The 22,303-nt window shown below is 41.4% G+C and overlaps 2 protein-coding genes across 2 annotated transcripts; one reads left to right on the forward strand and one right to left on the reverse strand.

Moving 5' to 3' along the window:
- Nucleotides 1–135: 135 nt before the first annotated feature.
- Nucleotides 136–1,080, reverse strand: LOC128777800 (putative olfactory receptor 2B8). The gene has a single exon (XM_053905363.1). It carries the CDS (start codon nucleotides 1,078–1,080, stop codon nucleotides 136–138), a length of 945 nt encoding a protein of 314 aa, XP_053761338.1.
- Nucleotides 1,081–18,471: 17,391 nt separating this feature from the next.
- LOC128777804 (putative olfactory receptor 2B8) lies at nucleotides 18,472–19,410 on the forward strand. Its single transcript, XM_053905368.1, has one exon. The coding sequence runs from the start codon at nucleotides 18,472–18,474 to the stop codon at nucleotides 19,408–19,410; it is 939 nt and encodes a 312-aa protein (XP_053761343.1).
- The last annotated feature ends 2,893 nt before the right edge of the window (nucleotides 19,411–22,303 follow it).

The raw sequence follows: 22,303 nt of genomic DNA on the forward strand, positions 1-22,303 counted from the left end.
AGGGCTGAGTGTTGTGATTGCTGATCACGGTCGAAGTCAGTGGAACAATGGCCTAGACAGAGGAGGTGCTTTATAAGGATTCGTTGACTTCAGTGACAACCGGGTTGTAGTCACCCAGAATCTGCAAACCCTGTATTAGCTCCCTCTGGAGCCTGTGGTTCCTCTCAGCAGTCTCCTCAGCGCCCCCTTGACCTCCTTGTTCCTCAGAGTGTAAATGAGGGGATTCAGTAGGGGAGTCACCAGAGTGTAGAAGAGCGCAATGCTTTTGTTGACATCCTGCGAGTAGCTGGAGGGAGGCTGGAGGTACATGGAGATGAGCGTGCCAAAGAAGATGACCACCACCATCAGGTGGGAACCGCAGGTTCCGAAGGCCTTCCGCCTGCCCCGGGCCGACTTGATCTTCAGGACGGCCCTGGTGATGTGGCCGTAGGACACTAAGATGAGCGACAGAGGCACCACGAGGAAGCAGACACTGACCGCGAAGAGTTCAGCCTCGTTGAAGGAGGTGTCGGCGCAGGCCAGCTTGAGCATCACCGGCACTTCACAGAAGAAATGGTCCACCTGGTTTCTCCCGCACAGGGGCAGGGTCATGGTCAGGGCCGTCTGTAGCACCGAGTTGCCGAACCCTGTGAGCCAAGCAGTTAGGACCAGGCGCAGGCAGAGCTGCGGGTGCATGATGATCAGGTAGTGCAGTGGGCGGCACACGGCGGCGTAGCGGTCATAGGCCATGACCGACAAGAGCACACACTCCACGCCCCCGAGCCCCAGGGCGATGAGGAGCTGGGTCACGCAGCCGCCATAGGTGATAGTCTTGTCCCGCCCCTTGAGGTTGGCCAGAGTCTGAGGGACGGTGCAGGTGGTCAGACACAGGTCCATGAAAGAGAGGTTGGAGAGGAAGTAATACATGGGGGTGTGCAGGCGAGGGTCCCGCAGCGACAGGAGTATAATGGTGCCATTGCCTAGACAGCTCAGGACGTAGCCCATCAGGATGACCACAAAGAGAGGCGTCTCCAGCTGAGGCCTGTCGGAGAAGCCCAGGAGGAGGAATCCTGAGGAGGTGCTGCCATTCGTTCTTTCCATGGCACTCAGTCTGCACAGTTAGCAGGACTCCCCTGTTTTCTCTTGCAGCTTCAGTCCAGCCCTGTTTTCCCAGAGTGGGCGCGTGGATTCTGGGTGGAGGCCTGAGAGTTTGCACACACCCTTCCTTGTTGGGGAGCGACGGGGTGATAAACAGCCCCTGAATGGGAGCATCTTCTGTGTTTCAAGCACTGCCCTAGACGTGGGTGCACTTTCTCCCAATGACTTCTGAGGTTGGCACGTTCCTGATCTCTGTTGACTAGATGAGCAAAGTGAGTGTGAAGGAGGTTCAGTAAGTTTCCCAGGGGCACTCACCAGGGTTCAGACTGACTCCACAACCTGGGCTTTTGACCAGCAGGGACACTGTCTTTTCGTGAATGCATGAACACTGAAGGTAACTGTAGTTTCTCAAAAAAATTAATCTAGTCGTTCTGAGTAAGGTGCAAATTTGCACTGTCCCTTCCCTCTATGTTTGTTTGCCATCAAGAATTGAAATACGTGCGTCTCGCTCCCTTACTTCTAATTTGTGGGGAGAAAAAAAATATGTTTTCTGAAAGTGTATAGATAGAGAAATTTACCATTACCAATTTTATAGAAGGGGAACAATACATTTTGATGCATGAACTAATGAACTCTGGGGATGGAGCCTGAAATCGTTATGATTGGGAAGCATCTATTGGAAATGATTGAAAAATTTATCGTGCCCAGTGTTCACTTTGCAGGATGACTAAGCCTGACTAATTATCACTGACAGCAATTTCAGTAACATAGCAGGAAATCATCAATCCAATGTTTCATTTTCTTTTGTCTCACATTACAACTCCCTTTCAAACTTTTTTAGTGTAGTGGAGAAATATTTTATCAGCATCTCAGTCTGTACTTCCTATAAAGGCCAACCTCGTAGGAATCATTCTGTTTTTTACCAAAATCATTGGGCTTGCTCTTAGGAATAACCTCCCTTCACCCTTCGCACCATGAGGCAAGCTTAATAATAAATACAACCTGGAGAAGAGTTATAACTCATAAAGTGATGGAAAAGAATCTGGCATTTACTAGAGTCACAAACAGTCTTTGTTGAATGAATCAGAATAGTCAAGAAGATTATGAACTTGAACACGTTACTGAAAATGAGTCTCGGGTTTATAGACACTCAGAGACAATAGCAAAGCAAAGGAAATCCTGAGCAACAGGTAGATAGTCTTGATTACTCAAATTCTAGTATTTTTTCCCCAAATGCTATGTTGTATGGAAACTTGCAGAACTCTATATTTTTAAAAGTAACTTTTCTAATAGCAAAATCAATGACGAGCCAAGAGGAGCTCCGGTCACCTCTCTATTATGCTTCCTTTAGGATTCTTGTTCCATTTATCCTTTTATTCCTAAATCCTTTCGCTGCTTCTTTGGCTCTTGTTGCTGTGTTGCTGAAGGGTATAATGAATTTGAGAAAATAAGTTTAAAAATGCAGTAAAGTAAGAAACAGAATACCAGGATCATAAGTCTACCAGTAATAAGCTTTGAGATTCTCAAGACTACTCTCCCACCCCAACTGCCCCCTTCAAATAAACGACATGATGTTTCTAGCTTTCAATGAGAAATAGGAGTTATGATGATTTTAGCTCTTTGTCGAACCCTGGGAGGTTTATGTTCCAATAGATCCATTGTCTCATACTGAAGAAGCCTCCTCAGTCCTTGCTTGTCTGTAGCAACAGCCTGGCTCTTAACGTCTATATGTTCCGCATGATCAGGCCTTGGTCCCAAATATCCAGAATCATACAAAGGGCACTAGTCAGTAGAATTTGTCACATGTTTTTGGGACTTACCTCTGCGTCTTCCCTCTATCCATGTGCTGTAAGGGTGAGAGAAGGGGCTTCTGCAGGCCATCGTGGTGCCCAGAAGAAGGCTCCCACAGGGTTTACAATATTTCTGGGAGATCAACAAAACAGCTCATCACTCAGCCAAGAACTTGATTCTCAATGATTTTGTTCTTCTCAGTGATGCAGAGAAAGTGATCGGAACCAAGAAACCATAGATTCTGCTAAGAAGCGTGTAGAATGCATTGTGCCTAGAAGGGAAGAATTAAGTTGACATAGACATTTTCACACGAATTTCCATATGCTGTATTATTTTCCTAGGCTTGATAACCAAGCTCCACTAACCAGGTCCGTTCAGGACAGCAGGAATCCATTGTCTCATATGTCAGGAGGACACAAGTCCAACATGAAGATACTGGCAGGACCTCTGAAACCTGTCGGGGAGAATATACATCTTTGGACCCTTCTAGTCTCTGGTGGCTTGTTTGCTGGAAGTTTTGGGATTTTCGTGAGTTGTGGCTGCAGGATTTCAACTACTGCCTCTGTAGGCAGATGGCTTCTTCCTCACCTGTCTACTCTGTCCTTCTTATAGAAATACCAGTCACTTTGTGTTAGAGCATGCCCTGATTGAGTGTAACCTCATCTGAACTTGAATATGTTTGCAGAAAACTTGTTTTCACATAAAGTCCCACTAACCTGAACTGAGGTTTAGGGTTTCAACCACTTTTCTGGTGGGGGAGGTTTGCAGGGGTCACAATTCAACCCAATAGCAATAGTAGAATGCACATATGCCTGTGAAATGATAAAAGTTCTTTATTATAAATGAATACCTGCATGCAGTGGTAAGACCAAGGTATGAGTTCTATCTGATTTCAAGTTCTCGTATTCTCTTATTCCTGGAGCAGAAGCCTACAGTAGTGGGAAACACTGACTCCCCATATCTGGCATGAATATCCAATGAAGGCAATTGTCCTATAGACCTGTTTGTTACACTCACAGATCTGAAACATAAACACAGATTCCATGCTTGTGGGATCTGCCACCGAGCATTTGGTTTGTGCTGGAAGAGAAAACACTTACAGTCTTTCACTCTCCAGTGAAGTGGTAATCAGCTAACCTGGAGGTCACATTGCTCTACCATCTAGAACTTATTGTCAGGAAAGAGCAACTCACCCACAGACACCAGTTCTGCAGGCAGCACCATCAACTTCCTGGGTGTAAGGAATCAGCAGCAAAGGAAAGAATCTCACATCTTCTTAGTAACATTTGAATGAGTGTTAGAGTAAGAGCATGGCCTCTCCTTCCAAGGAAGAATAACAGAGATTACAGATATCCACCTGACTTTTGGAAGCAGCCACTGGTCTTTGAAGAACCACTACAGTTGTATGAAGTGAAGAGATTGGCATATGGATGGGAAAGGGAAGGTCCTGCAGATGAACGTATATGACCTCTGTCCCCGTGAAAGCTAGGACACTTAGACACTTCCCAGTGGTGTGTGGTCATTGATCTGTAGGAAAGTGTTAGGGGATCTAATAGGTAGAACAGAACCCTTAGAATAAAAACAGATTCGTGAATTTACAATATGGCAACTTTCAACAGGACAAACCTTGAAAATAGTGACTCTGAGAGGCAAGGGCAGACACAATTACTCACTGCTCAGGCTCTGTTCAAGGTAGTAACGCTTCTCTCCATCATTACTGTTAGCATAGGTTCTGTCATCCCCAGGGTTTACCTGGAAGATCGTCCACTCATTGCAGAGTGTTTTGGCACATGCGAGGAGGTGTAGTTGAGCGTGGACGGTGGGGCCTGCAGCTAAACACACTTTGGAATCTGCCCATGAATGAAAGGGCTAATATTAAATCTGAGGGATGTTTTTTTCTAAGCCACCAAAGTCAAAGTACGTGCTCTAGGGACTGAGGATGTGTGTATTTTTAGTGGCCCCAGGAGGGTCCTGCCCAATGTAACTCATTAGCCTCAGTCGAAGTATACAGAATTTGGCTCCCCAGAGGCAGCCAAGAGGAAGGAGGCTCTGGAGATGAGCAGGTAGTCAATCTTTTCCCACCAAATTGACTAGGAGTGAAACGACTGTCTCTTCTTAACTTCCATTTACCAATACTATTTAATACTATCAGTTACACTACTTTTTGTTAGTCTTTAAATTCCTTTTTCATGTTGAGGTACAATTTTCATACAACATACTTTTAGTTTGAGGCATACAACATAATGATTCGATCCTGGTATATATTGTGGAATGATCACCACAAGAAGTCTGGGTAACATCTGTTCCTGCACATAGTGGCCTTTTGTTCTTGTGAGGAGAACTTCTAAGATCTCTTCTCTTAGCAATTTCCAAGTATACGAGATAGTGTTATTGACTGTAGCTCCCATACTGTACATTATATCCCCAGGGCCGGTCTTTAGAGTATCCCCCTTGTTTTCAGAACTGTCATCTTTTCCTACTTAGAAGAGGAAATTCCTGAGCCTTTCCCCCTCATGTTAGTCATATCCTTTCTTTGTTACTGAGTCACTGAAGAAAATTATTTTCCAATGGTGTAATCAACTCTATTACCTTCCAACTTTATGAGACCTTTTTACCCTGTGATCTCCCCATTTACTTCTAGCTGTCCTCTTCCATTAATTTCATCTTTTTGTGACCGGACACAAAGTATTCATGCTTTTTCTCCTTCTATCATCACTTCCAAATGTTCTTTGTTCCTTCTCCCCCTACCACTCTGTTGAAACGGTTTTCTGTAAAACCTTTACTGTTCTTCCATTGCACAAAGCAGATGAGCTCACCGTTGTCTTACTTGGTGTAGTATGGAGTTAAGCATGTCCCCTCCTTCGTGAAACTGTGCTGGCCCTTGGCTTCTCTCTCTTTTCCTGTTATTTTGTGGGCCCTTGATTCTCATTTCTTTCTCACTGGGCACAAACTTCAACGTTTTCATTTCCTAATGTTCTATCCTTGCTTCTCTTCTCTCTCTACACTGTTCCTGAGCTACATTGTCACTTCCATGGCTTGAACTACCGTCTATCTAGAAATCTTTGTCAATAAATCTGCAATCCACATCCACAGTTTACACCCCCTCTTGAGTTCCATCCTAAAGCAAATGGAATCTTGGCTATATACATGTGGATTATTTGTGAACTCTAAAATTTCTGATGTTCCATGTTCTGAAAACAACTACTATTCTGCAGGTTAGGATTTCAGAATCTCAATACAAAACCCTCAGTAACCTCAGTGAGAACCCCTTGAACTATTATTTTTTTAATTAATTTATTTGTTTTGATAGAAAGAGATAAAGCATTAGCTACGAAGGGGGAGGGGGGTAGAGAGAATTCCAAGCAGGATCCATGCCATCAGCCCGGAACCCAATGCAGGGCTTGATCTCATGAACTATGGGATCATGACCTGAGCCGAAACAAAGAGTCGGACACTTAACCAACTGAGCCACTCCAGCACCCCTCCCCTTAAGTATTCTTGATTCTTCCCTCCATTTTCATCCTAACACTGCACCTAAGCCTTGTTCATTCTCTCTGACATATTTCAGAATACATTCACTCTCCAGCACACATTTGTCAGTTGTTATCCATGTGTCGGTAAGATCTTTGTATCCTTGCCCAAACCATTTAATTTCTTAAGCGATCTTCCAACCAAACCAACTCTAAGCTTCTACAGCATTATCTGAATTATTTTTCCTCAAAGCAACACAACCACATCATTCCTTCCTTAAAAATACTTTTGGGAACCATTGTCTGCAAGATTAAATAAAAGGCACACCTTTAACATACGAAGGTGTATTTGTTCTATGGACCCTCTAGTTGTGGGAACAAACTCACAATGTGTTAACCACCGGATACACCATATCAGCTTGGGGCCAGCGTTCTATTATACATTTATGATTCTACTGCTTTGCTTCATTTGAAAGGTACTCTCTTGTCCCATTTTCCCATACACCATGTTCCATTACTAATTCAAGACATTGCTCAAGGATCACGTTCTTTTTCTGTGTAATTTTTAATAAGTGGTTTTTATTATGCAAAAAATTTCATATCCCCAATACATAACCTTTTTCTATAATGGTGCTTAAGTGTGCTGTTTAAAACCTGCTGTTTGTTACCAAAAACATCAGTCTTTTCCCCCCTCACCTTTAAGGAGGCATAATTGACAAATAAAACTAAGATTTTTAACATGTACAGCATGATGTTACACATATACCTTGTGAAAAGATTTGCCCATTGAGTTAATTAACACATCCATCTTTATGTTTATCTTTTTGCTTCTGTGTGAGAACATTTAAGTCTGTTCTGTATACAATACAGTGGTATCAATGATAGTCACCGTGCTACATGTTAGATCACCAGACCTTTTTCGTCTTATAACTGAAAGTCTGTACCATTTTATCAACTTCTCTTTATTCCCCCCTCCCATTCCCCAGCCCCTGGCAGACACTTTTTTATTATTCTGTTTCTAGGAGTTGTACTTTTTCCCTCCTACATGTGAAGGATATCACGTGGTATTTGTCTTTCTCTGTCTGGCTTATTTCTCTTAGCTTAATGTCCTCCAGGTACATCCATGTTGTCATAAATGACCGGATTTCCTCTTTGTTAAAGGCTGAATGATATTCCATTGTATATACACACCACAATTTCTTTATTCATTCATTCCCCGGTGGAAACTTAGTTGTTTCCATACTTTGGGATAGTGAATAATACTGCTATGAATATGGGAGTGCAGACATCTCTTTCAGATAATGAGTCATTTCCTTTGGATAAAAGCCCAGGAGTGGGATTGCTGGATTATATGGTAGTTCTGTTTTTAATTCTTTGAGGACCCAGCCTACTGTTTCCACAGGGGCTGCACCAATTTATGTTCCCACCAACAGTGCCCAAGGGTTCCTTTCTCCACATCCTGGCCACCACTATTTGTCTCTTGTCTTTTTGATTCTAGCCATTCTAACAGGTGTGTCCATTGATAGGTGAGTGGATAAAGAAGACGTGGTGTATATATATACAATGGAATATCACTCAGCCATCAAAAATAATGATATCTTGCCATTTGCAATGATGTGGATGGAACTAGAATGCATTACGCTCAGTGAAATAAATCGGAAAAAGAGAAGTACCATATGATTTCACTCAGAAGTGGAATTTAAGAGAGAAAACGGATGAACATATGGGAAGGGGTGGGGAGAGAATAAAGGGAGACAAACCACAAGAGACTCTTCACCATAGAGAACAAACTGAGCATTGATGGAGGGAAGGTGGGTGGGGATGGGCTAGAGAGATGATGGGTATCAGGAGAGCACTTGTCGTGATGAGTACTGGGTGTTCTATGTAAGTGAGGAATCACTGAATTCTACTCCTGAAACTAATATTGCACTGTAAGTTAACTAACTAAAATTTAAATTAAAAAGAAACAAAGATGTGGTATCTATATACAATGGGATATTATTTAGCCATAAAAAAGGACATTTTGCCGTCTGCTGCACGATCGGTGAATCTTGAATGCACTACACCAAGTGAAATAAATCAAACAGAGAAATAGAGACAAATAGTGTATATTCTCACATCTAAGGAAGCTTTAAAAACCAGTGCTGATAGATACAGAGAAGAGATTTAACGGCTTGCTCCTTGCCAGGTAGGAGGGTGGGGGTGAGCATCATGGGTAAAAGGGGTCAAAATCTATCAACTTCCAGTTACAAAATCAATGTCATAAAGGTATAATGTACATCGTGGTGACAACAGTTAATAATATTGTATTGCCTATGTGAAAGTTGCTAAGAGAGTAATGTGAAAATTTTTCATCACAAAAATAATTTATTAGGTGTTTATGGTGATGGATGTTAATTATGTTTATTGTGGTGATCATTTTGCAATCTACACAATTATCGAATCGTATTGTATCCCTGAAACTAATATAATGTTATGCTAATTGTATCTCAATTAAAAAGCAAGAAAATTATTTTTTTAATTCATTTTATTTATTTATTAATTTTTATTTTAGAAAAAGACAGAGCGCAAGTGGGGGAGAAAGGCAGAAGGAGAAAGAGGGAGAGAGAATTTTAAGAAGGTTCCATGATGAAAATGGAGCCCAATGCAGGGCTTGATCCAAGAACCCTGGGGACCCATGACCTGAGTTCAAATCAAGAGTGGTACGCTCAACCATCTGAACTACCCAGGCACTCCAACAAGAGATTTTTTTTAAGTTTATTGATTTGTTTTGAGAGAGACAGAGAGCACAAGTAGGGAAGGGGCAGAGAGAGAGGGAGAGAGAGAAAATCCCAAGCAGACTCCATACTGTCAACACAGAGCCCAACATGGGACTCAGCTGTGAGATCATGACCTGAGCCTAAATTAAGAGATGGACGCTTAACTGGCGATGCCACCCAAGCACGCTGAGAATTATTTTTTAAAAAGCTATCAGACACAGTGTGTGTATATACCACATCTTCTTTCTCTGTTCATCAGTCAATGGACAATTGTGTCTTTCCATAATTTGGCGATTATTGATAGTACTGCTTTAAAAATTGGGGTTCATGTGCCCCTTAGAGTCAGCATTTCTGTATTGTTTAGATAAATAACCAGTAGTACAATTGCTGGGTCATAGGGTAGTTCTATTTTTAATTTTTTGAGGAAACTCCATGCTGTTTTCCAGAGTGGCTGCACCAGTTTGCATTCCCACTAGCAGTGCAAAAGCCTTCCCCTTTCTCTGCATCCTCTCCAACATCTGTTGTTTCCTGACTTGTTCATTTCAGACACTGTGACAGGTGTGAGGTCGTATCTCATTGTGGTTTTGATTTGCATTTCCCTGACGATGAATGATACTGATTATTTTTTGAAGAGTCTGTTGGCCATCTGGATGTCTTCTCTGGAAAGGTATTCATGTCTTCTGCCCATTTCTTCACTGGATTATTCGGGGTTTTGTGGGGGGGGGGCTAGTGATTTTGATAAGTTCTTTATGGGTTTGGGATACTAACCTTTTATCTGAATGCCATTTGCAAATATCTTCTCCCATTTCATATGCTGCTCTGAGTTGTGTTGATTGTGTCCTTCACTGTGCAGCAGCTTCTTATGTTGATGAAGTCTCAATAGTTCATTTTGCTTTTGTTAACTTTTATCTTATGTGTTGTTCCAAGTTTCAAATGTTTATGTTCCCAATGTTTATGCAGAAATAGTGGTGAGATTTTAAATGTAATTGAATTCTTCGTGTAAGTACAGTCTTGTTCATAAGTTCCTATGTCAGAATGCTTTTTCCACAGTGTGTGGTTTTACATAAATATATATATATATAAGTATATATATATATATATATATATAAATATATATATATATATATAGAGAGAGAGAGAGAGAGAGAGAGAGAGAGAGAGAGAATGAGAGAGATGTATGCATTTTTTAATGTTTATTTGTTTATTTTAAGAAAGAGAGAGAGTGAGGGAGCAGGGAGATGCAGACAGAGAGGGAGAGAGACAGAATCCCCAGCAGGGTCAGGGCTGTCAGTGAAGAGTCCAACACAGGGCTTGAACCCTCAAAACATGAGATCATGGTCCCCGCTGAAATCAAGAGTCAGATGCTTAACCCACTGAGCCGCCCAGGTGTCATCATATTCTGTTTTAGGCACACGTGGTGTGTGCAAATCCAGTTGTGTAGAATCATGAGACACATATTTATAATAACATCTCTCCTCTCTGTATTTTTTTCTGATTCTTTCTGATAGCTCTTCCTCTCTTCCCTTATACATTTTTACATAACTTAAGTCTGGAATGTACATATATTTTATAGTACTTTAAGTCCTAGTAAGCACAGACTGAAAGAACTTATATTCCTATCACTGATGGGAACACAAGGCCCATCATTTGATTTTTCTTACATTACATATAAATGATTTACTTTTTTTGAGGCTTTCTTTTTTTTTAATTTTATTTTTTATATTTTTAAATTTACATCCAAATTAGTTAGCATATAGTGCAACAGTGATTTCATGGGTAGATTTCTTAGTGTCCCTTACCCATTTAGCCCATCCCCCTTCCCACAACCCCTCCAGTAACCCTCAGTTTGTTCTCCATATTTACGAATCTCTTCTGTTTTGTCCGCCTCCCTGTTTTTATATTATTTTTGTTTCCTTTCCCTTATGTTCATCTGTTTTGTCTCTTGAAGTCCTCATATGAGTGAAGTCTTATGATTTTTGTCTTTCTCTTACTAAGTTTACTTAGCATAATACCGTCTAGTTCCATCCACATAGTTGCAAATGGCAAGATTTCATTGTTTTTGATTGCCGAATAACACGCCATTGTATATATATATACCACATCTTCTCTATCCATTAATCCATCGATGGACATTAGGGCTCTTTCCATACTTTGGCTATTGTTGAGAGTGCTGCTATAAACCTGGGGGTGCATATGCCCCTTTGAAACAGCACACCTGTATCCGTGGATAAATGCCTAGTAGCGCAATTGCTGTGTTGTAGGCTAGTTCTATTTTTAGTTTTTTGAGGAACCTTCACACTGTTTTCTAGAGTGGCTGCACCAGCTTGCATTTCCACCAAAAAAGCAAAAGAGATCCTCTTTCTCCGCATCCTGGCCAACATCTGTTGTTGCCTGAATTGTTAATGTTAGCCTTTCTGACAGGTGTCAAGTGGTATTTCATTGTGGTTTTGATTTGTATTTCCTTGATGATGAGTGATGTTGAGCATTTTTTTCATGTGTCGGTTGGCCATCTGGTTGTCTTCTTTGGAGAAGTGTCTATTCATGTCTTTTGCCCATTTCTTCACTGGATTATTTGTTTTTTGGGTGCTGAGTTTGATAAATTCTTTGAAAATTTGGGTACTAACCCTTTATCTGATATGTCATTTGCAAATATCTTCTCCCATTCAGCCTGTGGCCTTTTAGTTTTGCTGTTTGTTTTCTTCGCTGTACAGAAGCTTTTTATTTTGATGAGGTCCCAGTAGTTCATTTTTTGCTTTTGTTTCCATTGCCTCCAGAGATGTGTTGAGTAAGAAGTTGCTGTGGCCAAGATCAAAGAGGTTTTTGTCTCCTTTCTCCTCGAGTATTTTGCTGGCTTCCTGTCTTACATTTAGGTCTTTCATCCATTTTGAGGTTATTTTTGGGTCTGGTGTAAGAAAGTGGTCCAGGTTCATTCTTCTGCATGTCGCTGTCCAGTTTTCCCCAGTACCACTTGCTGAAGAGACTGTCTTTATTCCATTGGATACTCTTTCCTGTTTCGTCAAAGATTAGTTGGCCATACAACTAATTAGTGGGTCCATTTCTGGGTTCTCTATTCTGTTCCACTGATCTGAGTGTCTGTTCTTGTGCCAGTACCAGACTGTCTTGATGATTACAACTTTGTAGTAGAGCTTGAAGTCTGGGATTGTGATGTGTCCTGCTTTGGTTTTCTTTTTCAAGATCGCTTTGGCTATTCGGGGTCTTTTCTGGTTCCATACAAATTTTAGGATTATTTGTTCCAGTTCTGTGAAGAACACTGGTGTTATTTTGATAGGGATTGCACTGAATATGTAGATTGCTTTGGGTAGCATCGATGTTTAACAATATTTGTTCTTCCTATCCAGTAGCATGGAATCTTTTCCCATTTTTTCGTGTGTCTTTTTCAATTTCTTTCATAAGCTTTCTATAGTTTTCAGTGTATAGATTTTTCACCTCTTTGATTAGATTTATTCCTAGGTACTTTATGGTTTTTTTGTGCAACTGTAAGTGGGATAGATTCCTTGATTTCTCTTTGTGTCACTTCATTGTTGGTATTTAGGAATGCAAGTGATTTCTGTGTGTTGATTTTATATCCTGCAACTTTGCTGAATTCATGAATCAATTCTAGCAGCTTTTTGGTTGGCATCTTTTGGGTTTTCCATATAGAGTGTCATGTCATCTGCAAAGAGTGAAAGTTTGACCTCCTCCTGGTCGATTGGGATGCCTTTTATTTCTTTGTGTTGTCTGATTGCAGAGGCTAAGACTTCCAATACCATTTTGAATAACAGTGGCGAGAGTGGACATCCCTGTCTTGTTCCTGACCTTACTGGAAAAGCTCTCAGTTTTTCCCCATTGAGGATGATATTAGCGCTGGGTTATTCATATATGGCTTTTATGGTCTTGAGGTATGCTCCTTCTATCCCTACTTTCTTGTGGGTTGTTATCAAGAAAGTTTGCTGTAGTTTGTCAAATGCTTTCTCTGCATGTATTGAGAGGATCATATGGTTCTTGTCCTTTCTTTTATTGATGTGATGAGTCACGTTCATTGTTCTGTGGATATTGAACCAGCCCTGCATCGCAAGTATGAATCCCACTTGGTCGTGGTGAATCATTTTTTTAATGTATTGTTGGAGCCGGTTGGCTAATATCTTGTTGAGGATCTTTGCATCCATGTTCATCAGGGATATTGGTCTATAGTTTTCCTTTTTAGTGGGGTCTCTGTCTGGTTTTGGAATCAGGGTAATGCTGGCTTCATAGCAAGAGTTTGGAAGTTTTCTTTCCATTTCTATTTTTTTGAGACAGTTTCAAGAGAATAGGTGTTCACTCTTCCTTAAATATTTGGGAATTCCCCTGGAAAGCCATCTGGCCCTGGACTCTTGTTTTTTGGCAGATTTTTGATTACTAATTCGATTTCCTTACAGGTTATGGGTCTGTTCAAATTTTCTATTTCTTCCTGTTTCAGTTTTGGTAGTGTATATGTTTCTAGGAATTTGTCCATTTCTTCCAGATTGCCCATTTTATTGGCATATAATTGCTCATAATATTCTCTTATTGTTGTTTTTATTTTTGCTGTGTTTGTTTTGATCTCTCCTCTTTCATTCTTGATTGTATTTATCTGGGCCCTTTCCTTTTTCTTTTTGATCAAACTTCCTAGTGGTTTATCAATTTTTTTTAATTCTTTCAAAGAACTAGCTTCTGGTTTCATTGATCTGTTCTACTGTGGGGGTTTTTTTTTTTTTTTTTGGTTTCAATTGCATTAATTTTTGCTCTAATCTTTGTTATTTCGTGTCTTCTGCTGGTTTTGGGTTCATTGCCGTTCTTTTTCCGGCTCCTTAAGGCGTAATGTTAGGTTGTGTATCTGAGATCTTTCTTCCTTCTTTAGGAAGGCCTGGATTGCTGTATACTTTCCTCTTATGTCCGCCTTTGCTGCATCCCAGAGGTGTTGGGTAGTGCTGTTATCATTTTCATTGCCTTCCCTACACTTTTTAATTTCCTGTTTAACTTCATGGTTAGCTCATTCATTCTTTAGTAGGATGTTCTTCAGTCTCCAAGTATTTGTTACCTTTCCAAATTTTTTCTTGTGGTTGATTTCAAGTTTCATAGCATTGTCGTCTGAAAATATGCACGGTATGATCTCTATCTTTTTATTCTTACTTAGGGCTGATTTGTGTCCCAGCATATGGTCTATTCTGGAGAATGTTCCATGTGAACTGAAGAAGAATGTATATTCTGCTGCTTTAGGATGAAATGTTCTGAATATATCTGTTAAGTCCATCTGGTCCAGTGTGTCATTCAAAGCCATTGTTTTCTTGTTGGTATTTTGTTTAGATGATCTGTCCATTGTTGTGAGTGGGGTGTTGAAGTCTCCTCCTATGATGGTATTACTGTCGGTGAGTTTCTTTATGTTTGTGATTAACTGCTTTATATTTTTGGGTGCTTCCACATTTGGCACATAGATATTTACAATGTTAGGTCTTCTTGGTGGATAGACCCCATGATTACAATATAATGCCCTTCTGCATCTCTTGATAGAGTCTTTATTTTAAAGTCTAGATTGTCTGATATAAGTATGGCTAGTCCAGCTTTCTTTTGTTGACCATTAGCATGATAGATGGTTCTCCATCCCCTTATTTTCAATCTGAAGGTGTCTTTAGGTCTAAAGTGTGTCTCTTGTAAACAGGATATAGCTGGGTCTTGTTTTCTTATCCATTCTGTTACCCTATGTGTTTTGATTGGAGTATTGAGTCCATTGACATTTAGAGTGAGTACTGAAAGATATGAATTTATTGCCATTATGATGCTTGTGGAGTTGGAGTTTCTGGTGGTGTTCTCTGCTCCTTTCTAATCTTTGTTGCTTTGGGTATTTATTTATTTATTTATTTATTGTATTTTTTTCATTTTTTCTCGCCTCAGAGAGTCCCCCTTAAAATTTCTTGCAGGGCTGGTTTAGTGGTCACAAACTCCTTTAATTTTTGTTTGTCTGGGAAACTTTTAATCTCTCCTTCTATTTTGAATGACAGCCTTGCTGGATAAATAATTCTTGGCTGCATAGTTTTCTGACTCTGCACACTGAATATATCCTGCCACTCCTTTCCGGTCTGCCGAGTTTCTGTAGATAGGTCTGCTGCAAACCTGATCTGTCTTCCCTTGTAGGTTAGGGACTTTTTTTCCCTTGCTGCTTTCATGATTCTCTCCTTGCCTGAGTAATTTGTGAATTTGACTATGATATGCCTTGTTGATGGTTGGTTTTGGCTGAATTTAATGGGAGTCCTCTGTGCTTCCTGGATTTTGATGTCTGTGTCTTTGCCCAGGTTAGGAAAGTTTTCCGCTATTATTTGCTCCCATCTCCTTTCTACCCCTATTTCTCTCTCTTCCTCTTCTGGGACCCCTATGATTCGGTGTTCCTTTGAATGGTCACTGATTTGTCTAATTCTTTTTTTTTAAATTTTTTTTTCAACATTTTTTATTTATTTTTGGGACAGAGAGAGACAGAGCATGAACGGGGGAGGGGCAGAGAGAGAGGGAGACACAGAATCGGAAACAGGCTCCAGGCTCCGAGCCATCAGCCCAGAGCCTGACGCGGGGCTCGAACTCACGGACCGCGAGATCGTGACCTGGCTGAAGTCGGACGCTTAACCGACTGCGCCACCCAGGCGCCCCATGATTTGTCTAATTCTTAAATCATGCTCTTTGGCCTTAATCTCCCTCTTTTTTTCTGCTTCATTATTCTCTATACGTTTGTCCTCTATATTGCTGACTCTGTTCTGCCTCATCCATCCTTGCTGCCGCTGCATCCATCCGTGATTGCAGCTCACTTATAGAATTTTTAATTTCATTCTGGCTATATTTTACTCCTTTTTATCTCTGCAGAAAGGCATTCTAATCTATTTTTGACTCCAGCTAGCATTCTTGTTATTGTCATTCTAAATTCTGGTTCAGACATCTTGCTTGTATCTGTGTTGGTTAAATCCCTGCCTGTCGCTTCTTCGTGCTGTTTCTTTTGGGGTGTATACCTTCATTTTGTCATTTTGAAGGGAGAACAGGAATTAATGAAGTAGAGAAATTAAAATTAAAAAATTAAAATTAAAAACCTATTAAAATTAAAAAATTAAAAACACACACAAATTGAATAAATGATGCTAGATCCTAGGTGTGTTTTGGTCTGGGTGTTGAAAGTGGTTTGACAGATTAGAGAGAAAAAAGTGGGGGGAAAGGAAATCATTTGAGAATTTGAAAAAATGAATACACTGAAGTAGACTAAAATGAGATGATGGGGGTAAAATAGAATTTGAAAAAATATACACAAAAGTAAATAATATAGTAGAAAAAAATAAAGAAAAATATTTTCAATAAAAATTAAAAATAAAAATGAATTTTTCTTTTTCTATATTCAAGAAAAAGAAATGAAATGAAAAAGAGAAAAAAGAAAGAAAAAAAAGAAATTGTTTGAAAGTTTGAAAAAGTGAATACACTGTATTAGACTAAATAAAATGATGGAAGTAAAATAGATTTTGAAAAATTTACATAAAAGCAAACATACGGTAAAAAATTAAAGAAAAATATTTTTAATAGAAATTGAAAGTAAAAAGGAAGTTTTTCTCTTTCTGCATTCAAGAAAAAGAAACGAAAAAGTGAAAAAAGGAAAAAGAAAAAAAGGAGATCATTTGAAAATTGGAAAAGGTGAATACACTGAAGTAGACTAAAATAAAATGATGGAATTAAAGTAAAATTTGAAAAAAATTAGACAAAGTAAAAAATATAGTAATAAAAATTAAACAAAAACATTTTTAATAAAAATTGAAAATAAAAATGAATGTTTTCTCTTTCTGTATTCAAGAAAAGAAGTGTAAAAAATGAGAAAAAGAAAGAAAGAAAATTGAATAGATGGACCTGCTAAGATATTGAAGTAGGACTGAAACTACTTCGTTTTCCCCTACAGGTCAGTCCATGTAGCTCTTTATAGTCCTTAAATTAAGCTGGTGGTGAGGTTTTGTTCTTGAAGAGCAAAGTTCGCCCAGTTGGGCAGGGCTTGGTGTAACAGCTCCGCTCTCCACTAGATGGCGCTGCTAGCCTACTGGGGTGGATTGTTGCGGTGCTCATAGGTGCATATGCGCATGCGCAGGAATGGTGAAAATGGCGCCACCCAGCTACCCAGTCTGTTCTCCCAGAGCAGCAATCACGCACCGGTCCTCTGTCTTCAGGTCTCGTCCACTCCATGCTTTTTCACTCTCTGTGACCAGGCCCCAGGCAGCACCTCTCTCCCGAGTTTTGTCTCAGATGCAGCTGTTTTCCCTTGCCCCTTACTTCCGAAGGACTGCGGCCTTGACCCATTCAGCCCCTCTGTGAGAGGGTCTCACTCAGCAATGGCCAAATGAGCAATGGCCGAATGTTGGCTGCACCCAGGAATGCCCGCTGGACCCTCCTGCTGCCAGAGTCCCAAGACTGTGGCCAGGTCCCAGCCCGCCCCAAAGAAAGATCACGAGACAGTGTAGCCCCAGCATTTCAGGGAGCATGGAAAATCGCAACACACATCTGGCACCAGGCTTTACCGTCAACAACCTTGCCCCAGAACTAGCAAACGTGGCTGCCTTCCGGGGTCTGCTGGGACCAGGTGGCTTCAACAGTCTCTACCAAATATCCTTCCAGCAGTGGAACCGCATTTCCCCCTGTGGCACGAGAACCTCCCAGACCCCACTCTGTTCCTGGGGATTCACTTTTCCCACCAGAGCACTGCCAGGTATGGAGCTGCGGAGTTGCAGCCTTTGTGCTCCCCTTGTTTACAGTCTTAATAGAATTTAAACCCTCTCCTTTCTCCTTTCTCCCTTTTTAGTTTAGTACCCGCGGCTCTTTCCAATTTTCTACTTCTCTCCAGCTGCTTTTGGGGAGGGGTGCTTTTCCCGTATTTTCCACCCCCACCCCCCGCAGTCTCCATCCTCTCTCTGCTCGCAAAAGCACCTCCCTTCCTGCGCCTTCTCGTTCCCCAAGTTCACTTCTCCGTGCCACGTACCTGCTGAATTCTGTGCTTCAGGTTGTGCAGAGTGTTGTGTTAATCCTCCAGTCAGTTTTCTAGGTGTGTAGGATGGTTCAGTGTTGGTCTGGCTGTATTTTATGGATGTGAGACACACAAAATACTTCCATACTGTTCCGCCATCTTGGCTCCTCTCCTCATTAACAATTTACTTTTTCTGGTAATGTGGAATGAAAGTGGAACTAATTGATCAATGTAATGAGTACACCATTTATTCAAATAGTTACTTATAAAATGCCATGACCGGTCTTATAACATAAATCCACCTCCTGCCAACTTTTGATTTTTTTGAAGATTTCTCTTAAAAATTGCTAAATGCTTGATCTTGACAGGAAACAGGTGGTACAAAAGGATGTACCCGAAAAATGGAAGTTCTTTCACTGGCTTTATCCTGCTGGGTTTCTCTGACTGGCCTCAGCTGGAGCGAGTCCTCTTTGTGGTTCTTCTGATCCTCTATCTGCTCACCCTGCTGGGAAACACAACCATCATTGTGTTGTCTCACCTGGACCCACACCTGCAGACTCCCATGTACTTTTTCCTGTCCAACCTAAGCTTTCTGGACCTGTGTTACATGACCAGCACTGTTCCTCAGCTGCTGGTTCATCTCAGGGGAGCAGACAAGTCTATCTCTTTCGGTGGTTGTGTAGCTCAGATGTTCGTCTCTCTAGGGTTGGCATCTACAGAATGCCTTCTGTTAGGGGTGATGGCATTTGACCGCTATGCAGCCGTCTGCAGGCCCCTGCACTACACAGTGATCATGCACCCCCGTCTCTGTGTCCTGATGGCTTCTGCATCGTGGTTCATTGGTTTTGCCAACTCCTCATTGCAGATGGGTCTCATCTTCCTTGTACCACTTTGTGGAAGAAATAAAATAGACCACTTCTTTTGTGAGGTCACCCTGCTGCTTAAGCTTGCCTGTGTTGACACCACTGAGAATGAGAATGAGCTCTTCTCTGTCAGTGTGATTATTCTCCTCATACCTGTGACATTAATCACGTTCTCCTATGGTCATATTGTCAGGGAAGTGTTAAGAATAAAGTCAGCCACAGGGCAGAGGAAACTTTTTGGGACATGTGGGTCCTACCTCACAGTGGTCTCCCTGTTCTACGGCACAGGCATCTACATTTACCTTCAGCCCAACAGCAACTACTCCCAGGATCAGGGCAAGTTCATTTCTCTCTTCTACACCATCATCACCCCCATGGCCAACCCCTTCATGTATACCCTGGGGAACAAGGATGTGACACTAGCAATGAGGAAGGTGTTCTGTCAGGACTATGACTCTAGATGACTGGGGGGGAGGAAGACCCTGTCATGAAAGACTTTGAATGCCACGGTCTTTCAGATTTCTGTGTCTTCACCATTTCCCCTGACAACTCTCATGGGGACTTCCTTAATTCACTCTTTTATGCAAGTGAGTGTTCAAACTCTAAGTTCATGGACGCATTGCAGCCTCCAGAGATGCTGAGTTAGTGTTCCTAGACCATCTGCATCCTATTAATATTCAAAATGTTTCTCAGGATTTTCTTGTTTCCCCACCTTTGGGAACACTTTTCCATGGCTAATTGCAAATGACAGTTACACACACCATAATACATAGCAAAAGAAGAATAAAAACGACCAGAACACTGTAACAAATATTAATATTTTAGCATCTTCTAGCAATTGCTGGAGCCTATTGCATATTCTTGCAGTTTGATCACGGCTCTATTACAACATTTGTAGCCTGACTGGATCACAGCTTTTTCCCAGAGGTAGGAGGGCAATTGTAGGAAAAAAAATTTAGCTGATAGAAATCTTGCTAACATCCATCCTGACAAATTTATTCAGATATCAGTCTGTGGTGTAACGTCGCCATTGTGATAATGAGTTTCCCCTTGAAACACAATTCTTTGTTTTTGAAAAATTTTTTTTTCTTTAGAATTGATTTTTATTATTTTATTTTCAATTAATTTTTTATTGTCATTCCATTAGAGAAAACCTACAGTTTTATATTCTTTCCGGTGTACAATACAGTGATTCCACATTTCCATCATCACATGTACTCTCTTTAATCTCCATCACCTATTTCACCCATCCCGCAGGCCCTCCCCTGTGGCACCAGTGAGCCCAGAGAAGGGAAGGGACATTCTCAGTTTCATTCGTCCCTACCTTCGTAGCCCTGTCCTGGCCTTAGGACTGTCACACGTTAGCATAACGGCAGGGTGTGCGGTGTAGGGTGACTGCACTCTGAACACGCCCTCTGCATCCTGCTAAACTCACTCCTGGGTCAGTCATCAGAGCGCAGTCACCCCCGTGAGACCCTCCTGTACCTCCTAGTCTGCACATTTCGCAGCTACTGTTTGCCAGAGTCCCGCTCTGACCGGGCTCACGGAGGAGGCAGGAACAGGTTGCAGACCCCTGCCAACTCCACTCTTCACAGGTGACTGCTTTTTGGATGCTTGTTTTGTGATACGGGTGAGAGCCTTCTTTCACCGCAGTGGTCTTGTGGCATGTTTGAGCCCTGATGGTGCGGAGTGGGAACCACCGTGTGTGGACTCGTGGTTTGCAGGGGAAAGGGGGGCTGCATGTGGATGCGGAAAGGAGAGGATGAATGACTGGAGATCAGTGGGGTCAGGGGAATGGCTCCCCTAGGTGGCCTTAGACACAGGACACTGGCTTCTGGGAGGAGACATTTCCTTCTTTCCCGCTGCTTTGGAATTAAGTTGACATGAGACAGAGTAACTGGAGAAAACACCCAAAGTTTTATTATCTGCACACGGAGGCCCAATCTGGACATTGAGACCCAAAGAAATGAGCAAAGTAGGTGGTTTGTACCCTGTTTATAGAGAGACAACAGATGAGCGTGGAATTGACAGGAGAAAGAAACTGGGGTTTGGAGCTGCAGTTAGCAGGGAATGCGAAGTGGAATGTGGGCTGAGGTGGTGGGTTAGTAAAAAGTAGCAGGTCTATTTCTATAGCCTTCTCAGCTCTAAGGTGCCTACGTGTGGTGACAAGTGGTCATTTTTACTTCACAGTCATTTCATTCGGGAGATATTTCCTGCTTCCTGGGGACAGAGGAGGGTGTGATGTTCTCACACCTGCTCTTTCCCAAGTAGCTTCCATTCAAAGTGATCAATATGCTGTTGAGGTCCATGTTGGGGGGCCTCCCTGGGTTCCCACACTTGCTCCGTTTAAAAAATTTAATTCTATTCATATACATTGCTGGGTGGATTTATTTTAACCACTGGAGTGAATACAATCTGGGAGGTCTCTAAGAAGTGTAAGTTCTTCTGATTTGTAAACCATTTCTGAGAATGGTTTCAACCCCTTTTCAGGATAAAGCTGTTCAGTTGTTGTACCTGTGTGTTGAGTCTCAGAGAAGCATCGTGAATGTTTCTACTGACTGGGTTATTTGGGATCTCCATGATCAATGGCCTGTCTTGATCAGTGGTCAAAGCCTTTGACAGGGCCCCGTCCCCCCGAATCCGTGGTAGCAGGGCACACATAATGCTTTCTCTCATTTGTAAGTCGTCATTTCAAGCACTTGGAAACATGAAATAGTTTTGCAAGATTCTCTTTGGAAAGCTTCTTTAGTAACTTATGTCTAATGAGAACTCAGTTTTAATGTATTTAAAGGAAGCATGTTGACTAAGAATGTGTTCTTTCTAGCATGAAATCAACCTCTCCCAGGTTTCACCCTCCCTCTTAGAAAAACCATGTCTATTCCCACAGAATGATTCTCCTCATAGTCTGCCACAACGTGTTACATTTTCGTTTGCATTTAGGTGCAAGCAGCATATATATTCATATATTATTAGACACACACACCCACAGATATACTTGTGCACAAAATGTGCTCCATAGGCAATGTCCTGTAGGCCAATCTCTGAACCTTTTTGTGAAGATGATTAGTACAAGAAAATATGTTTCCTTGAGCTTATCCTACTTAGAAGTGCCAGGCTCATACATATTGTATTTCCAATATGTTCTGACATACAAACACACCCTAGGGTATGTGGTAACAGTTTATCCCTACAGGTCACATTGAAAGGAAAAAAAATAAAACACTTTCCAGGAGGTGTGGAGAGTAATGGCTGTTGGTAGAATCTGGTACCACTCAAGAGCTCCATGGAACAAATATACCCCTATAGATACAATAAGTTAAAAAATTTAGAAGTCACAGTCTTTCCGTCTTTGCTTTG

Source organism: Panthera pardus, unplaced genomic scaffold (assembly GCF_024362965.1).
Source record: "Panthera pardus isolate Hobbes unplaced genomic scaffold, ASM2436296v1 HiC_scaffold_17, whole genome shotgun sequence".
Lineage (NCBI taxonomy): Eukaryota > Metazoa > Chordata > Mammalia > Carnivora > Felidae > Panthera > Panthera pardus.

Bases quoted from the DNA above. Each gene is read 5' to 3' on its own strand.
- LOC128777800 (XM_053905363.1), bottom strand. From the start codon at position 1,080: ATGGAAAGAACGAATGGCAGCACCTCCTCAGGATTCCTCCTCCTGGGC.
- LOC128777804 (XM_053905368.1), top strand. From the start codon at position 18,472: ATGTACCCGAAAAATGGAAGTTCTTTCACTGGCTTTATCCTGCTGGGT.